The sequence below is a fragment of the Physella acuta genome, unplaced genomic scaffold, assembly GCF_028476545.2.
Source record: "Physella acuta isolate Inbredline_101_S28 unplaced genomic scaffold, ASM2847654v3 ptg000151l, whole genome shotgun sequence".
Taxonomy (NCBI): domain Eukaryota; kingdom Metazoa; phylum Mollusca; class Gastropoda; family Physidae; genus Physella; species Physella acuta.
Genome location: NW_026731670.1, coordinates 190916 through 213458, shown reverse-complemented (window position 1 = coordinate 213458; position 22543 = coordinate 190916). Strand labels below are relative to the sequence as shown.

Here is a 22543-nt window from a genome sequence, read left to right as displayed (position 1 = left end):
CTGTTTTATTTCTAGAACATTAAAACTTGTTGAAAACTGTTTTATTTTTTATTTCTTTGTGTGTTTGAACCATGTCTGTAATTAAATAACTGGCCTGTTTTTCTGTGTATAGTGTCTTGTGTATTCATCTAATACATATTTGGTAACTTACTTTCAATTTAAATATCAATTTTTAACAAAACAAGGAAATAGTTCTAAAAATTTGGTTTCAAAAGATTGTATTCAGTACCATTCCATTTACCAACTTGTTGCAAGGTAGACAATGCAAAGTCCCATGAGACACAATATATTAACAGGGTTACGTCCCCTAAAAACTGCTTTAAAAATGTGAACTATCAACTCTATTTAGTTGCCACAAATATTTTTTAAAGAATGTTTTCTTTATCTGAATTAAAAACTTAAAAACAAAATTTAAACAGCAAAAAAAAAAAAAAATTCTGAAAAAAAAAATTCCTTACAATTAATAGTCGTGGGGGGGAGTATGATTGTTAACTCCATAAGTCTTCGCTTCGGATCCCACGACAGATAAGGATAATGAACAAACAACCAGTCTAGAAAAGAAAACGCCAAAATCAAACAACTACTGCCTTGTAGACTGTTCTTGTATGGAGATGGGAAATAAAAGCAAATCAAGAAAGAAATCGTCTATTTTAAAAAGGAAAAATTACAACTAATAGAATTTTTGTATTCTGTATTGTAACAGAAAGGTTATTTAAATTACAAACAAAAAAAAATTAACAGAAATAAAAATTAAGGGGTTCAATGTCTAACAGTTCGGTAGATCATGGTATGTCACACGTAGGACTATACTTTAAAAAAATATACCTGAGGTTTGAAGAGATAAGTAGACGTCATGGTGTAAGATATAGATGTATGTTCAAAAGCAGTTGCGTAGCCAGGAATTGGTCATGGGAGGGGTTAAAAAATGTTTCAATACGTATATAATCATATATATATATATATATATATATATATATATATATATATATATATATATATATATATATATATATATATATATATATATACATATATATATATATATATAGGGGTCGGGGTCCATGGGAGTGATTATACCCCCTAACCCCCCCCCCCCTTGCCTACGCCACGGTTCGAAAGTGGTATTTAGCATACACCACCCTATCTCTATACACTTCTGACAGTGATATTTGTTTGTTTTTTAATAAATACAAACACACAAATCGAGTTATCTCGTCTGAGAGGATGATAATTTAATATTGAAATAGGGAAGATGTTTTAGATAACATTGTTTAAGAGGGACCGATGTTTTCGCCGGGGATCATGTTGATAAATGTATATGCTGAGATTCTCCGTGGACGTAATCTAAGTGTTATAAAGGTAAACTTGGCTCTTTAGAAGAAAGAGGGGTCGACAGTATATTATTTCTATTGTCGATATAGAGGGAAAGAGAAACATTCGTTTTACATGGTCTTGGATACCTTGCACTTATAGCTTGTGGACGTACGCGTGTATATGAATCAGTAGGCCTACAACCATCTTTGCAGCTAGTATGTATGCCTATAAACATATAATTACACACACACACACACATATATATATACATACATATATATATATATATATATATATATATATATATATATATATATATATATATATATATATATATATATATATATATAATTACTTATATATAGGCCGATATTATTATATATAGGCCTATATAAGATATATATTTAAATATATATATATATATATATATATATATATATATATATATATATATATATATATATATATATATATATATTAGCCGTTTACGTAAGTAAGCAGCTACGTAATTATAGACTACTCAATACAAGAATACATCTGTTTATTAACTACAATAATTACGTGCAATGTATTGAGTATACGTGTTAACGTGCTATTTGTTTGTCAAGCAATACAAAGCACCTTTGAATAATTACATATAGTGGTAGTTGTTAGCGGGTACGATCTTTAACTCGCTGCAATAATGTACACACCTAAATCACTTCCTGGTTACTTATACGTTTTACAACTTATATTCCGTTTGTCTGGAGGGGAGGTAAACCAAGGGGAATAAACCAATGACAAGTGGAGAATGGAATAGATAAAAGACGGCTGACGCTTGACAAAGTGACACTCTAATCTGGAGAATATAAGTAAATAAAAAAAGTGTTTGGCATTTTGTATAGTTTATCTGAGGATATCTTTATGATCTGCGCATAATGTTGCAAACTGTTTTATTCAGCTGATATAAAAGTGTGTTAAATATTTATATAGTGTTACGCTATACATCGATACGTGTTAGATGAAAGCATAAGGAGTAACAGACAGATGGATTATTGAAGGTAAGCAATACAATTATTGTTGTTCTAATTTTTCTAGTACATTTTCTTATTTTCATGATGATAATATCGAAAAATGTCTGTTGAAAACAAACGTGTTTAAAGGTAGGCAAAGTCTATAGAAATCCGTTTATCCGTGTGTGCATATGTGTACATCTTTAATTATACCTAGCTTACCGGTATATTATATATATATATATATATATATATATATATATATATATATATATATATATATATATATATATATATATATATATATATATATTTTAATTTATTTATATATATATGTGACCTAGGCTACTCGCAGCGCCAAATGTGACCCTGCTCGCAGCGCCAATTGTGACCTTCCCCGAGTCTATCCTGCCCGACAACGCCAATTGTAACGAGTTGAACCACTCATGCTACACAACATCGACTACAGTAGAAAGACTCGAAGATGCAGGTTCGCTATTGATCCTTTTATTACATGAATCAAGAAATGCTTCAATATAACACAATGAATCAACAGAAATGTTTCAATATAATAGTCTGAATCAACTGACCCCCTAACAGTCCTCACTAGGCTTCATATAACTGAATCCACATGTCTAATGTCCTTCTTAACACAATATAACCAACTTGATATGTCACACAGACTGACTGATCTAAAGCGAGCGATGAAGAGGGAAGAGAACGAGTTCAGCCGTCCCCTCCTATTTATCCCTTGTATTCGTACTCATCTTCGTACTTGTATTCCTCCGTAATCGATACTTGTACTCGATGTCTCCGACCACTAGTTGCGCAGTTCTAACGTACAGTCCGTGTCATAAACATCTGCATCCTATCAATCAAAGTTGACAGGCCGTCTGAATCCCCTCGTACCGTTTCCCAAAATAGCACGCGTTGGCTTTGAGATTGTTATCAGTCCGATCCAATAAGCCACCTGCTATCGGTTGCGTCAGACTGTAATACTGCGTCTCGGCTTAACGTTCGTTATCAGATTTGTGACTAGTAGCTAGGCCCACCCTAGCTACATCCACCCCTGCCTTTTTTTGTGTGTTTTCAACCACAAACAACGCCTGGCAGGTGCACTCCTCCAAAGTCAATCGCACAATCGTAAAAAAAATTCTATTGTTCCACTCACTGTCCACGACGTTCCATTCGTATACGATTGACAGTTATACCTATTTCACATATCAACTGTGTCTACATCGTCTTCCTGAGACACAAAACAGTTCTAGAATTCACATCCACCCTTCTCGTTTGGTGCCTTCACCAGTTCAGTTTTATAGGTTTTTGCACCGTCTGTTCTCATACCAGCGCGACCATGAAAGACTTGATGGTTGCTGACAAAAAATTTCGTCTTCCTTCTGTTCCTCAAACTTCTCCGCGGACCACTTATCTGATGGTCTACTGTCTCTCTGCTTCTGGAAGGAACGGGATCCTCTTTGTTGCCGTTATCCTCCACTTGTATATCGCGGTTGTTCTGTTGATGGTGATATGGTTCCGGGATGGGTATGTGAATTTCCGTTATAGTTTCCGGTTCCCTAATTGTCTTGGATTTCCTTGTGTGTAACTGCTCTTCTTGCCTATTCCAATATTTCTTTAATTGAGCAATATTCGCCCACCGATCCGGTTTGGCGTGATCGATGGGTCTTATCTTAAAGGGGCCACCTGCTACTTTAGGCATCTCCACGACTTGCCATATCTCCTGTCCCCAGAGATCGTGGATTTTGTTTCTGCCTAACGGGTGGCTACGCAGTAATACCCTGTCATTCAGTTTGAGTGGCGGGTCCTTCGTCTGTACCGGCGGTTCCCTTCGCCGTGCTTCATGTTCTAGTCTTTCCTGTACTACCCTGTACATTTCTCTAATTCTTCTCATATGTTCATTCACATATTCCAGTGCGGTGTATGAGCCAGTCATACTCTCCCTTTTTCCTAGGAACAAATCAAGAGGGAGTCGAGCCTCTCGTCCGAACAGCAACATGTGTGGCGAAAAGCCGGTTGTGGCATGGGGTGTGCAGTTGTATAGATATACCAACTCTGGGAGAAAATCAGGCCAACGTTTTTTCTGTTCAGGTTCTAGCGTACGCAGCAAATCATGCATGCTGCGGTTGAACCGTTCACACTGTCCGTTTCCTTTCGGATTAAATGTGGTTGTTCTAGATTTGTTGATCCCGTAGTGGCTGCACAGTTGGTTAATTACTTCTGACTCGAAAGCCCTTCCTTGGTCAGAGTGTAATTGTCTTGGTATTCCATATTTGATGAACCAATGTTCTATTAAGACCTTTGCCACTGTTTTGGCAGTCTGATCTCGCGTGGGCACCGCCACCGTCCATTTGGTGAATACATCAGTCATTACCAACACATGTTCCGTCCCATCCGATGATTGCTCCAACGACGTAAAGTCCATAGCCACAATCTCTAGTGGTTTTGTCGCTAGTAGGTGTCCTGATGGCTGTCTCATTTTGACAACTGGCATTTTCGCATGCTGACACCTCACACAAGCCTCACAATGGCGTTTGACCTCCATTTCCATATTGGGCCAGTAACACCTCCCTCGTAATATTTTGTGCGTCCTGTCCTGACCCTGGTGTCCTGCCCTGTCATGTGCCAACCTTAGCACTTCTTCTCGTAACTGTCCAGGCACCACCACCTGGTGTATTGTCCCATCAATTTGGTCATGAATTCTCCGCATGAGAACACCATCCTCTATACTGAGACGGTCCCACTGACTCAGTATTTTCTTTGTTTCTCGACCAAATTGTTCTCTTTCCCTTCTTCCTGGGAATTTTTGTTCCTGGACGTATTTCAATAGCGGTTGTAAGCCACTATCCGTTCTCTGGGCATCTCTTATCTTTTTGTGATTAAGGCAATTAAAATCACTACTGTCCATATGTCCGGGCTCTGTGGATATGTGCTCCACCCCGGTCTGCCCGTTTTGCATCACTTGTACCCCATGAGGGATATCTGTTGACGCTCTGACCTCACATATTCCTGTCAGCGTTTCTTCCTCATCACCCGGTTTCTCGTAAGGATTCCTTGATAAGGCGTCCGCATTGCCATTGGACCGCCCCGGGCGATACTTTATCTCTAGGTCAAAGAGTGCCAATTCTGCTGCCCATCGCTGTTCGATGGATCCCAACTTTGCTGTCTTTAGGTGACTCAAGGGGTTATTGTCAGTGTATACCACACATTTAGCCCCTAATAGATAGTCCCTGAATTTTTCAGTCACAGCCCATTTTAATGTCAAAAGTTCTAGTTTCATGGCGCTGTAATTTGTCATGTTCCTCTCTGATCCCTTCAGAGCTCGACTGGCATACGCAATAACCCTGAAACCTTGCTTTTGTTGTTGTGATAGCACAGCTCCCAGACCTTTAGAGCTGGCGTCAATTTCTAACCGAAATGGTTTATCAAAGTCCGCGTATCCCAATATCGGCGCCTCTGTCAAAGCCTTTTTCAAGAGCTTAAACGAGTTCAGGCATTCATCAGTCCATAATTCACCTATCAGTTGTGTTTTACCTTTCTTTTTCTCCTTACTGTGTTTCTTTGTCATTTTGTTTACCAAGTCATGCAATGGTGCGGCAATTTTTGCAAAACCAGGCACAAATTTTCTATAATAGGAAGCAAAGCCCAAGAATGATCTGACCTCTACTGTAGTTGTTGGCTGTTTCCATTCTTTAACAGCTGCAATTTTATCTGGGTCAGTGGCGATGCCATCCGACGAAATCACATAACCCAAAAAATGTACCGATTTCAGACCAAAACAGCATTTGTCTGGATTCAGCTTTACTCCTATCTCCCTGAGACGGAGAAACACTTGTTCTAATCTTTTTAGATGGTCCTCCCAAGTTTTTGAGTAAACTAGAATATCATCCAAATACACCAACATTATTTGAAATAGAAAGTCACTCATAGCACTCTGCATTACTCGCTGGAATGTAGCAGGTGCATTAGTTAGACCAAACGGCATACGGGTCCACTCGTACAGTCCCAGTGGAGAAATAAATGCAGTTTTATGTTGATCGTTGGGGTGCATGGCCACTTGGTGGTAGCCACTAGCCAAATCCAAGGTAGAAAAAAATCTTGCTCCCCCCAACGCATCAAGACATTCATCAATACGAGGCAAGGGGAATGCATCCCTTCTTGTGATATTGTTCAATTTCCGGTAATCACAACACAGTCTTATCTCCCCTGACTTCTTTTTTACCACTACTATCGGTGCCGCATACGGGCTTGTACTGGTTGTAATAATTCCCTTTTTTAGTAGATCATTCAGGTGTGCTTTCACCGCCGAGTAGTGACTCGGTGGTAATCTTCGATAAGGTTGCGCCACCGGCTTGTCTTGTAGTAAGGGTATCTGGTGTTTGATTACTTCCGTGTACCCCAAATCACCCTCATACGAGGCAAATATATCACTGTATTTATTCAGCAATTCATTTAGTTTTGGGTCCTCAGTTTCCGGGAATGTATATGATCGGCCATCCTCTTTCTTCACCTCGGCCGTCACATTGACCGACCTAATTGTTACTTCATTACTGCTGGTATTGCTCAGTTCGATGCACTGTGCCGACCTTAGTACCTCGACGTTCTGTGGTACTCCTACCAGAGTATTAGGCGGTATAAAAATTTCCTCATCCAAAACATTTGCCACTAATCCTTGAACTAGTCCATTTTCCGCTGATGTGTATGTCCGCAGTAACACGACACCTGCCCTCAGTGCGGCGCCACATGGTTCTATCATCACATCACCATTCACACTTCTATCACCAATTTGTAATGTGATTGCCTTGACCGTGTTTGCCGGGACTGCTGTCCTTCCTCTGGTCTTGGCAAACCTGGCCATCTTGGATCCCCGACCTGGTGTGGTCGATCCGACAATATTTGTAAGAAATTCTGGCAACTGGCCAAGAATATTCATGCCCAACAGGCAAGGTATATTTGACACATTTGTCTCTAGGTTGTGTTTCGTAACGAACACCCCAACCTGCTTCAACCTATGTCCTGCCACCACGACATCCGCCAGAAAATAACCACAGTATGGAATGGTTAGTCCATTAGCTGCCGTCAGGCGCATGCATGTGTCAGACCTCAACCTATGGTCTTTTCCTTTCATCCATTTGGTGTAAAAATTTTCCGTGATTGTCGTCACCTGGGAGCCTGTATCCACAATTGCCTTCACCGCGATGTCCCCAATCGTAATCACCATTTCGGGACAGACTCCCATCATTTTGCTTCTTGGGCCATAACCTCGCCCCTCTGTAGCCTGGCCCTGCCTTACAGAGGACGACCGTTTCCCTGGCAGTACCGTGCCATATGTCCGGGTTGTGAACAAGACAAACAAATTGGTCGGCCGTCGGCCGTCCATTGGAGTGATGGCTTGGCGGGACGCGGCCGTCCAACCCGTCCCTGTTTTGTCCCGTTCTTTTCCTGATTCTCAGCTGTTGACCTGCTTTCTAACCTCTCCAAACGTTGGTCAACCTTATCTAGGTGGGCCAACAGTTGAGCCATCATGGTCTCCATCGTGTCGGCCCCTGTGGGTGGGGATTGTCTCTGTTCAGGCACAGAGACTTTGTCCACCGAACAGTTCGATTGGTCCTCATCCTCGGACCTGCGGATCGCTGAGTTCCTGACCTGAAGGAAGGTCAACTGCGGGTCTTTGTGGACCTCCTCTTTCAACTCTCTTCTTAGGATCGGGGTTGCCAGCCCCTCGATGAAATGGTCCCTCAGTAGGCGCACATCAATGTCAGGTGTTTTGACCTTTACCGAATCAAAGGCCCTGTTCATCCGGTGTGAGTACTCCATCACACTCTCCGCCAATCTCTGCCTTAAGCCTACGAACCCTGCTAGCAGTTGCGATCCCGACCGTCTCTCCCCAAAGGTCTCCATAATCAGATCCAGCACCTTATCTGGATCTGATTGGATGGTTTTATCATGGCATTTGACCTCTGCCCTAACCGTCTCTCCTATACTGCCCATCAGCAGTCTTAATCTCTCCTCTGGTGACATGCTTCTCGAGGCCCAGGCCGCTTTGACCTCTTCACTGAACCTGTTGGTTAAAGTTGGATCCCCGTCCCCGTAAAATTTGTTAATGTGGGACTCTCTGGGTAGGACCACTATATGGGTCTGCTTCTCGTCCAGAGTAGACATTTTATTCCGTAAGTAAAACAAAAGAGTTCTTTCTTACCGTGTGTATATGAAAAAAAATTTTCCTCGATTTTCACAGTTCCTGAATGTCAGAATTCACACACACACTAAACACAGTTATGCACAAGGTTGACTATGGGTGCCTAACTCGGCAAGTCTAGTTGAATTCATCCTGTTCGCAGCGCCAATTGTGACCTAGGCTACTCGCAGCGCCAAATGTGACCCTGCTCGCAGCGCCAATTGTGACCTTCCCCGAGTCTATCCTGCCCGACAACGCCAATTGTAACGAGTTGAACCACTCATGCTACACAACATCGACTACAGTAGAAAGACTCGAAGATGCAGGTTCGCTATTGATCCTTTTATTACATGAATCAAGAAATGCTTCAATATAACACAATGAATCAACAGAAATGTTTCAATATAATAGTCTGAATCAACTGACCCCCTAACAGTCCTCACTAGGCTTCATATAACTGAATCCACATGTCTAATGTCCTTCTTAACACAATATAACCAACTTGATATGTCACACAGACTGACTGATCTAAAGCGAGCGATGAAGAGGGAAGAGAACGAGTTCAGCCGTCCCCTCCTATTTATCCCTTGTATTCGTACTCATCTTCGTACTTGTATTCCTCCGTAATCGATACTTGTACTCGATGTCTCCGACCACTAGTTGCGCAGTTCTAACGTACAGTCCGTGTCATAAACATCTGCATCCTATCAATCAAAGTTGACAGGCCGTCTGAATCCCCTCGTACCGTTTCCCAAAATAGCACGCGTTGGCTTTGAGATTGTTATCAGTCCGATCCAATAAGCCACCTGCTATCGGTTGCGTCAGACTGTAATACTGCGTCTCGGCTTAACGTTCGTTATCAGATTTGTGACTAGTAGCTAGGCCCACCCTAGCTACATATATATATATATATATATATATATATATATATATATATATATATATATATATATATATATATATATATATATATATATATATATATATATATATATGTATTTATTTATCAATAGGCTATGCGATTTAGTAAAGGTTTATCGAGTACAACCTATGTGTTTCAATTAAGAATGCATTTCTTAGCTTTAACACCTTGATTTCAGTCTTGAATTAATCTGTCTTACTATTCTTAACAAGCAACACTAAAACTTCTTTGTAGTGCATATATAAAGATTGCTAATATACACGTTTTTATAAAACAAATAGGCCTAGGCCTACTTAGTTGTTGTTTTTTATATAAAATTGAAAACTAATTAAAAGCACTTGCTAACCATATGAACGTATTCTGTTTTTGTATAATATTGCGATAAGATTAGTAATTTATTTAGCACTATTGCTTCACCTTTTTTAAAAAAAAGCATACTTAATTATCTGCTTATGTCATATTTTATCTCACATTGTATTATTATCAAGTCTAGACTGAGGGGTCGTCCATAAATGTCGTCACAATCGCAGGGGGGGAGGGGGGGGGTACCGTAATTTTGTGACGGTGTGTGATGAACGGAAGGGGGGGGGGGTCAGATGGTGTGACGTCACACTTTTGCATTATAAAAAGCAATGTTAGAAACGAATTTTAGTAATTATTTTGTGTTTTAGAAAACTGTTTTAATAAATTGTAAGAAGAATTGATTAAAATACTCTATGTTGACAGAGTTCAGACAAGATTTTGAAACAATTTCGTATTTTAAGAAAAATATTTAACTGCAACTTTGAGGGGGGGGGGGGGTTGTAGGCTGAGGTGTGACGTCATTTTAGGGGGGGGGTGTGACTTTTTGTGACGATGTGTGTAGGAGGGGAGTGGGGGCGGTAAAAATTGTCCAAAAAAAGCGTGACGTCATTTATGGATGACGCCTTAGTTGTTAAATTTGAAAGAAATCGGCTCAGTAAGAGTGACAGAAATTTCGTTCGTAAGTTTGGAGGAAAATGTTTTGCGTGACATAAGAATCACGTTAAATAAAATCTTTTAATAAAAGCTTATTAGCAAACCAACATTGAATTATACATATCTTTTCCCGACCAGTAGTTAAACGAATCGATTGAAAAGAAGCAATTAATGCCCTCCAGCTGCGAGTGTCGAGGTCTCCTATTCCACCAATTTATGCAATACCCTATTTACGTTCACCACGTACCTTTGTTAAGGGCCTTTGTATTTTTATTATCCCATTGAAACCTTGATCTAAAGCGGCACATATAATACACTACGTTGTAGAAAGCGGGAAGTATTCAAGCATGTCTCGATACGTATTCAACACTACTAGACGAACTTCTGATATAGAAAATCCGTAATAGGCCTAGACACGTAAAAGGGAAAAAAGCTCAAGGGAGTTACGAAAATTAAGCATCTACATCTATTCGCAGTTAAAACCAGCCTAGTACAAATATGTTTGTATTGCTCTAGAAGTTTTTATGATTATATTACTCATTCAAGAACACGTGATAATTTTATAGACGTCTGTAGATTATGAATTTATCTGTTTAGAAATGTAGGAACATACATTATCTGAGGCGTAGCGAGGGCGGGACTGGGGAGGGGGGGGGGAGAGGGGCAGGGGTACGGGTGACACCATTTAGAGTGGTTACACCAAGACAAAACATTGCAAAATGTACAGAAGAAAATGCTTTTTCGCCAGTTCCATTAGTAATGAATTCAAATTAAATAGTATTTTAAGTATAAATTAACACTTAATACAAGGAGGTGGAGGTGACACAATGACGTAAACCAGCTAACTTTAGAGAAAACAATGCTGCATCCAACTATGTTATTAACAGACTATAGATGAACATCGTTACTATTATGTTTGCGTATATTTATATATGTGGCATATACTTCAATTGTAGACCTATTTAAGCCGACACACACACACACACATATATATATATATATATATATATATATATATATATATATATATATATATATATATATATATATATATATATATATATATATATATATATATACATACATATATACTTTGCGACGCCACTGTAAACTATATATATATATATATATATATATATATATATATATATATATATATATATATATATATATATATACATTTTATATATATGTATGTATATATATATATATAAATATAAATATATATATATATATATATATATATATATATATATATATATATATATATATATATATATATTTATTTATTTATATTTATATTTGGGAAAGATAATGTATAAAGAAATGACAAGCTAAATACTGGAGTCGATTCAAATGTAAATGTTCTAAGTTGATGCTACAGCGCCTTTTCATTGTGACAAGAATAAACTCCATTAATGATCTAAAGTGCTTTCTTCAAGCCTCAGTGGTTTGGAAGAGGAGCTAAACCCGGAGGTTAAAAATTATCAAGTAAGCCATCTATACACACAAACACACACATCTCTCTCTCACTCTCTCACTCTCTCTCTCTCTCTCTCTCTCTCTCTCTCTCTCTCTCTCTCTATATATATATATATATATATATATATATATATATATATATATATTTATATATATATATATATATATATATATATATATATATATATATATATATATTTATATTTATATATATATATATATATATATATATATATATATATATATATATATATATATATATATATATATATATATATAAATATATTGCTGCTATAATTCGGCCCACTAGGGAAATTTTACCTACGTAATTCCTTTCCGGTCTACTTGTGTTGGCCTGGGTTCACTATGAAATGTGTTATCACAGCGGGTGGGAAAAACTTGCCTAGACATTGGGTTACATATAGGGCAATATAGGCCTAGTAGGTGTAACATTCCAGGACCACAGCTTTAAGGAAGAAAAAAAATCGACAGTCTTTTGAAGAAAAAAATGTTCTCATATCCCCACTAGTTCTACAGCATATTATATGCTATTACATACCTATGTATAGAATATAGCGACCCTTCCCGGGGACAAACTTTCCTTTTGCACCCCCCCCCCCTCAAGTTTTTCTCTATATATTTTACTATTTTTTGCCTTGGTGTCACCCCCCTAAATGGTGTCACCCGGTGCGGTCCGCAACCCCGCCCCCCCCCCCCCTCGCTACGCCTCTGCCAGTGACTGTAGTGCTAACAGGAGTCTTTTTGTCACGCAACATACTTATTTATTCACTGAGTGTTGTTGCTGTTTAGGCACTTCGTTCCCTCATCAAATATTATGGCGCCAAGGTGCTTGAATATGGGAGCAATCGAGAGCTTAACTACTAACCCGAAAGGGTTGAGATCGAATCCAGGTTCAAGTTAGTAGAATGTCCCTGTGTCCCTGGGTACCTAACTCATGTTAGAAAAGCGTAGTGCTGACCAAATTATCCCTTCATATGCCGATGTCTTTGAAACATATGAACTCTTCTTCATCTGCTTGATGTGTCTTGGACACGAAAGGGGAAAATATGATGGGTAAACATCCTTCGATCTTTGCCCATGTATCGATGTATCTGCCTTGTAGAAGTCTGTATTACAGTTTGTGTTTCCAGCGCTTATTTCAATGTCAGAAAACAATCTATCGGGCTCTGTTCATCTTATGTGACAGTTTTTCAACTTTATCTTGTTCTTAGCGAGAACACAGTCCAAGTAGCAATATAAGTTCCATTTTGGAATCTGACGGTCCATGGACAAGTGGTAGTACACTCGTTTCTAACTCGCCAGGTACATTCAACCCGGATTCGAACTCGAGACTTTCGGTTTAGCAGTCCAGCGCTCTACGGACAATACGATTGCAATTTTATTTTTCGCATTGATCTTACTTTTGAAAGACAAATAGGATAATTTCTAATGTCTACCTCCGTCTAGATCTGCAACGGTAGACGCCACCCTTATTAACTCTTTCGTTGGCCGAGCCGGTTTGGGTTAGGTTATGATCGTCATTTTGTGTTCTGTATCGCTTACGATGCGAAAATAAAACCTATCCGCTCAAACAAAAAAAAAATACGTTGTTACTACACCGACTTAGAAGAATGTGCTATAATCCGTCAATTAAAATAAAGATTTAAATATGAATAGAAATAACAGGCTTACAATACACCATTGAAATAACCGTTTTAGAACATTCCGTGTAGAAGAGTTATAGATATACAAGCAATATAAAAACCAGTTTGAGTTATTTTTTCTACACCGTTTACTGCTGCTTGCATGGTTGATACAGTTGTTAGGTTAGACATCCCGAGTAGAGTTACGCTAGCTTTGATGGTTGTAAATATGTTTATATTTAGGTTGTATGGGGGAGGGGTGGAGGTTGTAGTGGTCATTAGATACTTCTCTATGTGGCATGAGTGTATTCCGCTCTATGTGGCATACATGTATAGATAAGGATACCTTCAAGCAACCCGTTCTTGCACTAAACTCATTCTATTAACCTCATAAATAATATATCTTTATGACGCGAGAATCATAAAGCATTTTTTCCCCGGATTGTTTAGTAATTATTTTTTAAAAGTTATACTTTTGCAAAGCGCGCCTTGCTATTCAGATTTTTTTTTTTTTATAAAATACAATATAATCAGTTCAAGGAGGTCGTCCGTGAATGACGTCACGCATTTTAACGGTGTGTACCCTCCATCCCTCTACATCGTAACATCCTCACAAACTGACAGACCCGCCCTCCGCTAACATGACGTAGCACTTCAGCCATAAACTTTTCGCCCAATAGCAACTATTTTTTTTACATTGATTTCTTTCTTCAATAACCATTGAGCTGGGTCTAAATTGGATTATTTTTTTGTGTATTAATTATAAAAAAAAGTACATATACATAATACCTGAAATATTCAGTTTAAAGCATTTTAAATTACACTTCCTGGATATAATTACCGTCGACGGATATCTAATCTGAAGTCGACCTCCCCCCCCCCCTGTAGTATGATACATTCGTAATGGAATAACGCACCCTTAGAAAATACATCAGTGTTATTTCTATAACGTAGCTGACAGGAACCAAAGCAGAATATTTTCTACTTAACCCTACAAAATGCCTGGCGCATAGCTGCTATATCAGATAAGGGATTTTGATTGATCGCTGCTTTTGTGTAAAAAAAAATAGGATGACTCGTGATATCATTCACATACGGTTGAGAGAATGTTTAAAGAAACAATTCAAACTGAGTTTCTTTAACAGATCTTATTTGTATTAGAAAAAGGAGGTAGCTTAGTTATTTGGTAGTTGTGGTTTTTTTAAAAATAGTTTTGACATGTTGGGGACTGTACAGAGGCGTCGAGAGGCGGGGGTGGGGAGCGGACCGCACCGGGTGACACCATTTAGGAGGGGGGGGGGGTAGCACCAAGACAAAATAAAATATATAGAAGAAATTGCTTTATGTGTGTGTGTGTGGTGTGTGTGTCGACCTTAATAGGCCTATAATACCCTGCCTTTTTGCAATAATTGTTAATTTGTATTTAAAAAGAGTATTTAACCGTCACTAATGGATGTGAAAAAAAGTGATTTTTCTTCTGTAATTTTTGCAACTTTTTTTACCTGGTGTCATCCCCTCTAAATGGTGTCACCCGTTGCGGTCCGCACCCCCCGCCCCGCCCTCGCTACGCCTCTGGTCAGAGGCATATCATTTTGCTTTTGTATGTAATTACAGATATCTAAGTCCCAACAAAGAGAGGATGTCTTCATTTAACGTTTACGTAATAATTCTACTGAGTATTGTCAGCTTCTCTATTGGAAACGTAGGTAATATATCAATCAATTTATTTTTCTGGGCATTTTATAGTTCATTTCTGCACTCGTGTCTAAAAGACAACACCAGGAGTCACGCTGGTTTGCGTACAGTGTTTCTTCCAGACTTTTTTCTCCGGGGGGGGGGGGGGGGCAATTGAAATTTTCGGTGGGAAGTAGACTTTCTTCGGGGGGGGGGGGACACTGTTAAAAGTATAAATTTTCTATATAAATTTCATTTCGTTCGGGGGGTCGGCGGTAGACTTTCTTCGGGAGGGTGGGAGGGGGGGGGGGGCTCCGCCCCCCAGAAAAAATGCCTGGAAGAAACTCTTTGCGCACATTATGTTCGTACCTCCAATAGGTTAAGAACAACTTGACTAGAGTTAAGTGCTAGACCCAGAAGAGTTCAACTTTCGTAACATAAATAATAATATTATATGGATTGGAGTTGACGATCTTGACTTTCACGTGTGTCTGTCATTTAGATAACCAAAGTAATGAAATAAACTCGAGAACAAGCCGTGCTGGGCCCTCAGAAAGCGGTAAAGAATTCCACATACAGCCAGGGAATGAAACAAAAAGACAGCCACTATGGGCTGAAGATGATACAAAAGCAGCTGGTGAGGAACATTTTATGGCCCGCTTAGCTCGGTACATAGTACATAGATCTAGAAGATAAACTATAAATAAAAATCTAGATCTAGACAATACTATATATCTATTCTAAATCTACTTTCGGCTCTATAGTGAGTCAATAACTTATTAAGAAACACAATGTTACCTCAAAATGTGTAGTTTTTTTCTCTGTAAATTTTGCAGTTAGTGTCATCCCCCCACCCCTCCCCACATTAAACCTAATTAGTCATATAGACCCACAAAGATTTGTAATAGACTTGTTGCATTGATTTTATTAAAATTATTTTTGAAGAGTTGTTAGAAAAAGTCCAACATTATAGGCCTAGACCACAAAAGAATGAAATAGATAATATAATGGAAGCTGAGGAACTGTATGCAGTGACAACAGGTAATGTATAAACAAGAAAGTGGTTGCAGTTCATATTGTTACTGTTAGTGAAATATTTTAATGCCAATGTAGTATAACTGCTAGATTTGTTTTATCTTAGTTATAGTAATATAGCCTTTTCAATTGTAGAAGTATCTAATACTATAACATAATATCTATACTAAGCTATTGGTTTTTTCTTTGCTTTTTAGTATTAAACACATTATCCATTGTATTTTAAAAAATATAATCAGCTTATCTGTGATATGATCAGATGTGAAATGTTTCTCCCATATTCAGAAAATAAAACATCTCTATTAAATAAGACATTACTTTCTACCCATACAGTCAACATGAAGAAACAAACTGAAAGTAAGAAAATCTCTAGTTATGTTTCTCTTATATTACTAAATCATATTGATGCATTGGCTGGAATTAAAACACATTGGATTATTTATCATTAATGTTTTTGAGATTATTTTATATCAATTTTTGTTTTATTTAGGCCTACATGAAATAGGCTATATGAGTTTTCATTTGCTTAGCTTTTCAATTAGATATTAAAAATGTCTCTTTTTTTTGTTGTTGCTAACTCAGATCTTAAAAATCTATCAGATAAGATAAGAAATATTTTATTTTGCTCATCTTAGAGCCTAAAGCCACAAGTTTAGCTCCAAGTATTTCTATGAACATAAATACACCAGTTACTGAAATTGATGAAATTCCAAAAAAAGATGCTAAAAGACTCTCATGGGCAGAGCAAGAGGAGTATAAATCTGCTGAGGAAATATTTGAGGATCCTAATCCACATAGTAAGTTATTGCAAGTACATTGTATGTTGTAATCGAAACAGCATTACATGATATATTGAAGGCTATGCAATGTGATTTAAGTGGCATCATTTGAAGAAAATTTAGCCAACTAGTTGGTGAGTAAAACTACTAATATAAATAAATATGCCTCATTTATAAGCAAAGTAATGCAGCAGTGCCCAACAATTGCTAGTCAGCAATTAAAAATAAGCAAGTGAGAAACATTAGAACAGTATTATTCCTTCAGTCAATTTTTAAAAAATATTTTTAATAACAGTGGATAAATTTATACATTTAACAATGAGTTTAAGAATTGTAGATACATTTTAGTATCCATGCATTATTACTGCCATGTTTGATCATACAATATTAAGCAATTCAAGTGACAATTTGAGCTATTCTGATATAATATGATAATTGTAAGCCTACTGGATTAAGAGCTTTAATCTTGTTCTTCATTCTTAATTGTAATTTTAGATGGGGTTTCCTCTAATACAATAAGAATTATGTGTCAACCTGTTATGCACCATAACATGCATTATGCATGTTTTAGCCTGCTATTCTTTTCGGATTTGCTTTCTCAATCCCAGAACAAACTTCAAGTCAGCAGTTGTTTGATTCTGAACTAGGGTCTTGAACTTAGGACCTTTTTGTTTATCAACCATCATGTTACCAACCCAACCACGCTGACCCCTCTGAACTTTAATAAGTTTATATTTTCTTTTATATTTCTTCTTCAATTTTTAAAATTGTGTTTAATCAACAGTACTTAAAAGTAAAAAATTATTAATTATATTTTTTTTCAGATACTTCAAGTAACAAGGCTCATACAACTTTAAAGCCAACCAATAATAGTTCTACTGCTCCAATGTTTCATAACTTTACACAGACTACAGCATCCCTGCCCAACTCTTTAATTGAAAGCAATGCCTTACAAGTTACACCAAAAACCAATTTTATGGAAACAATAGAAAATCCATTTGTGGTTCCATTTTGGAACGACAGAAAAAAGTATGTAAGAGATCAGAAAATACAGCATAGGATGAAGAGAAGTGTAGAAAGAGTTGATTTAGATGATGCATCCAAATCCAGTAGTGAGACTGGTGGTATTTCTGAGGAATATTTGCTGTTTGAAGAAGATAGATCGCACCTCATGAAAAGATCACTCAAAGATTATGTATCAGGGGACTTAATAGGTAAAATTTAACCTAATCTTTTAATATTAAACATTTTATTTATTTTTTCAAAGTCAATATTTTTTAAAATAAATAACTTTTATAGCATTTTTCTTAAAGTTTGATAATAAATAGCGGTTTATAATTGTTATTGCAATACTTAATTATTGTATGTATAACTAGAACTGTAGACCTACTGAGTATATAAAAAATGTATTTGCTTCATAATTGTACTTATAAAATCTATCTTAAATTCCATTATGACTGCTTTTGTTTCAAGAATAATGCTTGAAATAATTCTTATACTTTTTTATAACAAGTGCGAGGTGAGATAAAAACTACACCAGTTGTGATGAGCAGTTCCTATAATACCTTAAAAAAAACAATCAATGATGATGTAAGTAAACTAAAATAAACTAATTTATCATTATTAATTAAATAGAAAAAAATCTAATCAGAAGAAATAAATGTTTGAATTATTCTGCTAGCTGCTGCTTTCTGATTGAAAATTCTATGACAAAAAAAAATATATTATAATATATATATATATATATATATATATATATATATATATATATATATATATATATATATATATATATATATATATTATTAATTATATTAATTAAAGCAATGAAATAATTAAAAGCAATTTCAATTATTTATAGAATAAATTGCTCAATATTGAATTAAATATTGATGGTTTGGGCTCAACATTTGCTGTAGTGATTTGAAACCTTGTTTTTACTTTTCATCTTTCAAATAATGTTAACTTATTTAAATTGTCAACAGCTGGTTCTTAAACTGGAAACCTTTCTAAATAAAAATAAAGATGGCACGTTTAGTAAATTCACATTTTTAATTTTGAACATTAGGTAAGCATATGGAGACTTATTTTACAGTAAAAATGGCATCAATTTATAAATTCATACACACAGGTTTATCTTGCTTCAAGGTAGTTCATTAACTGTAAATGTTTAAAGTTTGACTTATAAGTTACAAGAAGTTTGTATTATTTTGGGTTATAAATTCAGACTTACTTGCCTAAAGCTCCATTTATTCTAATAATAAAGGTGCAGTAGCATGTTCTTGTTATAAATTATTAAATGAAGCAACTTAAAAGTGTGTTATATTTTACATTTATATTTTATATTCCATTGCTTGCAAGAAAAGTATGCATGAAATAAATAACTATTCAAGTACAAAATTAAAATTATAGAACAATAACTAAACAGCTTTGCAGTAAAGAATTTGTTTTATTCTTTGTTAGCTCAGACAGTAACTACAATACTGTTCCATTTGAAGTCCACTTGACGGACTCAGATACCTTCTATGGAGCACAAGATGACTCACAAATCCGCAGAGATCTAGCTGAAGTCTTGTTGTCAATTCATCAAGTGGGTACATACTACATCAACATCTCACTAATAGAAGACATGAGCAATAAAATGGGTAAGTACATTTAACTTTGGTATTTTATTATAAACATGTTATGGGATATGAGATGGCATGGTTGTATGGTGGAACATGTGACTACTAACCTCAAGAGGCTTAGGTTTGGGTCCCAGGCCTGAAACTGCAGAATGTCCCTGAGTCCACTCAACTTTGATGTGTACCTAAATTACGTTAAGAGATGCTGTTGTATAGCTGTATATGAGGGGAGGGTTTTATTAACTGTTATATTATATATATATATATATATATATATATATATATATATATATATACACAATACACTGTAAAGTGTACTCTATATAATGGTTAGGGGATCAACCCTTCTGATGAGCTTGGCAGAAGCTCTAGTGGAATGAATAATAATGAACACACATCCAATTAACATGTTACCAACATGTAAATTAAGAGTTTCTTTATTTACACATGTCAACTCCTACACCTAACTCTACAGTACTATACACTACTTCTACTATCTTAACTATACCCTAATCTCCAAGTCCAACTCAACTATCTTAAACTAGAAAAGTGTCAAAGGATATTGTATATGGTCTATGATTGACTGGGAGTTGAAAGAAGCAATGAGGAAGAATGTCTTATACTAACTAAGTCAATGTTGCTAGCATATCAAATCTGTCAAATGTTGACTCTTATAGAATCATTAAGTAGATCATCTCTCATAACACATTGTTAGGGTGATGGATAAAATGTGTAAGGGTCTAAGATTGTTAGTGAAATATTTAACTCTTTTTATGGAAGAAAATTGTAATAAACTGTTTGACATTTGTTTGTTTCAGTACCAAGCATTTGTATATTATGTGAATCATATGAGACCTGCATTAATGTAACTAGCAATAATTGGGAATGCAGGTGAGCAAAGAAAAAATACCTGTTTAGTTATATAAGACCTGCATTGAAATAACTAGCAATTAATGGGAATGTAGATGAGCAAACAAAAAGCTTGTTTAAATAGCAGGCTCTAGGCAATTTCTATAATTCACATACATTAATGGTAGAATAATCTAAATAAAAGCTTTTTGTTCATGTGTGTGTCTGCATGTGCATGCATTTGTGGTGTGTGTCTATGTGAGAAAATACATTTTTTTTTCCTTTTTTTTTCTCAGCTTGGCAGAACAAAGTGAGTGCATTAATCGGTTTGAATAAGAGATCAAGTTTTAGACTGCAAGGAATGTTAGATTTCTAGCACGCACTCAGCGGATATATAATTATACACAATTAAATAGACTTAAAATATAAATAAATTTAATAGACTGTATATGGGCATAATTGTAAAATATGTATTGAAAAAATTGTTAAGAGTGTATTAAATGAAAAAATACAAATACTCTGTTACAGTGCATTTGCATATTAAAAAAATAATATTTTAGCTCTATCAACATAAGACATTCATCTTTTCAGGAACTTACCCCTATGGTATTCTACACATGGATAATCATCTTTCTAGAAATAATGAATTTGCCACTCAAAAACTCTACATTGAGGATTACATTCCTTTTCAACAAACATTACATAATGAAATATGGGTAAGTTAGTGGATTTCAAGTTTATATGATGTAACTGTACATAATCTAATATAACAATAGAATTATATTACTTATTCAATTTTTATTTAAAAACCTGTTTTAAAAATTGTTAATGAAACTGTACAACAATAGGGCTTAGTCTATATTTAATTCTGAACTAATATATTTGTAATCTATATTTTGGTTAAACCTACATATAATATATGAATGTAATATGTCTTAAAACTACATATACAAACATATTTAATGTTTTTGTATCTGTTAAGAATGGAACTTGTACTTACCACTGTTAATTTTTAATATATATTTAGCTTAAATAAGCCATACCATACAACTTTTGCAGATATCAGTGAATGGCATAATCAGCTTTGGTGAAGAGTTTGCAAGCTTCTCACCTCAACGTCTACCAGTAATGGACAGCAGCAATAAAACTTACAGGCACTTGCTGGCTCCATACTGGACTGATTTGGATCTTGTTGAGGGAGATGAAGGGAATGTCTTTTATCATGTAAGTATTTACCTTAGGATATAGTATTTCCTCACTTATTCCAGAGTACATTTTCTTCTGTACTTGAGGAAACAACAAATCTCATTATTTTACATTCTTGCACATTAATTCATTTATTTTAATCAAGTACAAGCTTATTTATACTAAATTAATGTACTTTGTCCATTTTTATTTTCAGATGTATGATTGTAAAAAAAGTGATATTTGTATTAGAGCTAATGATGATGTTCATAAATATGCTAATATTTCATTGTACAATGCCACCACTGTTATTGTTATCACATGGGTCAAAGTTCCTGCCCATGGAAATTCAAATGAGGTTTGATATTTTTCTTTCTTTTGTATTTACAAAACAAATAGTTTTTATATACAACAGCTACTATCCCATAAATAAAAAATATTGCTAAATATAAAGTTGAAGTATAAGCATAATGACAGCATTGTTTATTTAATGTACCTTTAAATATTGATATCTGTATCTATTCTTTTTTAAATGTGTTAAAATGCAATTTTATTTAATAGCACAATGGTTTATTTTATATGTTGTTTCTTTGTTTCAGCGGGTTTCATTTCAGTGTGCAATAATTTCCAATAGCTACACAACATATGCTATATATTTTTATATGCAAGGTGCAATGCAGCTCAAACCTGCATCAGCAAGGAATGTGGAAGCAGGATGGGGAAGTATTAATTTGGACAGCTCCAAATCAGCTTACTATGTTTTTGATACAGTCATGGGCAACACAGGCAAGATTACTATTTTTTAAAATTAAAAAGGTTTTATTTCTTATTATTCACTGTTTACCTGTATTCATTTTTTAAAAACCATTATGCTATCCCACAAAAATTTATATC

At 35.8% G+C, this 22543-nt stretch overlaps 1 protein-coding gene across 1 annotated transcript; it reads left to right on the top strand.

The window, feature by feature from the left end:
* Positions 1 to 2128: 2128 nt before the first annotated feature.
* On the top strand, positions 2129 to 22455 carry LOC131935655 (uncharacterized). Its single transcript, XM_059292174.1, has 18 exons — positions 2129 to 2354; positions 2651 to 2796; positions 8560 to 8825; positions 15118 to 15209; positions 15680 to 15814; positions 16123 to 16218; positions 16546 to 16569; positions 16848 to 17009; positions 17816 to 18205; positions 18505 to 18581; positions 18977 to 19059; positions 19455 to 19636; positions 20434 to 20506; positions 20761 to 20774; positions 21056 to 21180; positions 21524 to 21688; positions 21867 to 22007; positions 22249 to 22455. Exons 3-18 carry the CDS (start codon positions 8782 to 8784, stop codon positions 22453 to 22455), a joined length of 2010 nt encoding a protein of 669 aa, XP_059148157.1. The 5' UTR covers positions 2129 to 2354; positions 2651 to 2796; positions 8560 to 8781.
* Positions 22456 to 22543: the final 88 nt, after the last annotated feature.

What these genes read in the sequence shown, in the direction of transcription:
- LOC131935655 (XM_059292174.1), top strand. Translation starts at nt 8,782, where the DNA reads ATGCTACACAACATCGACTACAGTAGAAAGACTCGAAGATGCAG. An exon ending in CATGAAGAAACAAACTGAAA is followed by an intron (nt 16,570 to 16,847) that starts GTAAGAAAATCT and finishes TGCTCATCTTAG; the next exon opens with AGCCTAAAGCCACAAGTTTA. An exon ending in CATTACATAATGAAATATGG is followed by an intron (nt 21,181 to 21,523) that starts GTAAGTTAGTGG and finishes CAACTTTTGCAG; the next exon opens with ATATCAGTGAATGGCATAAT.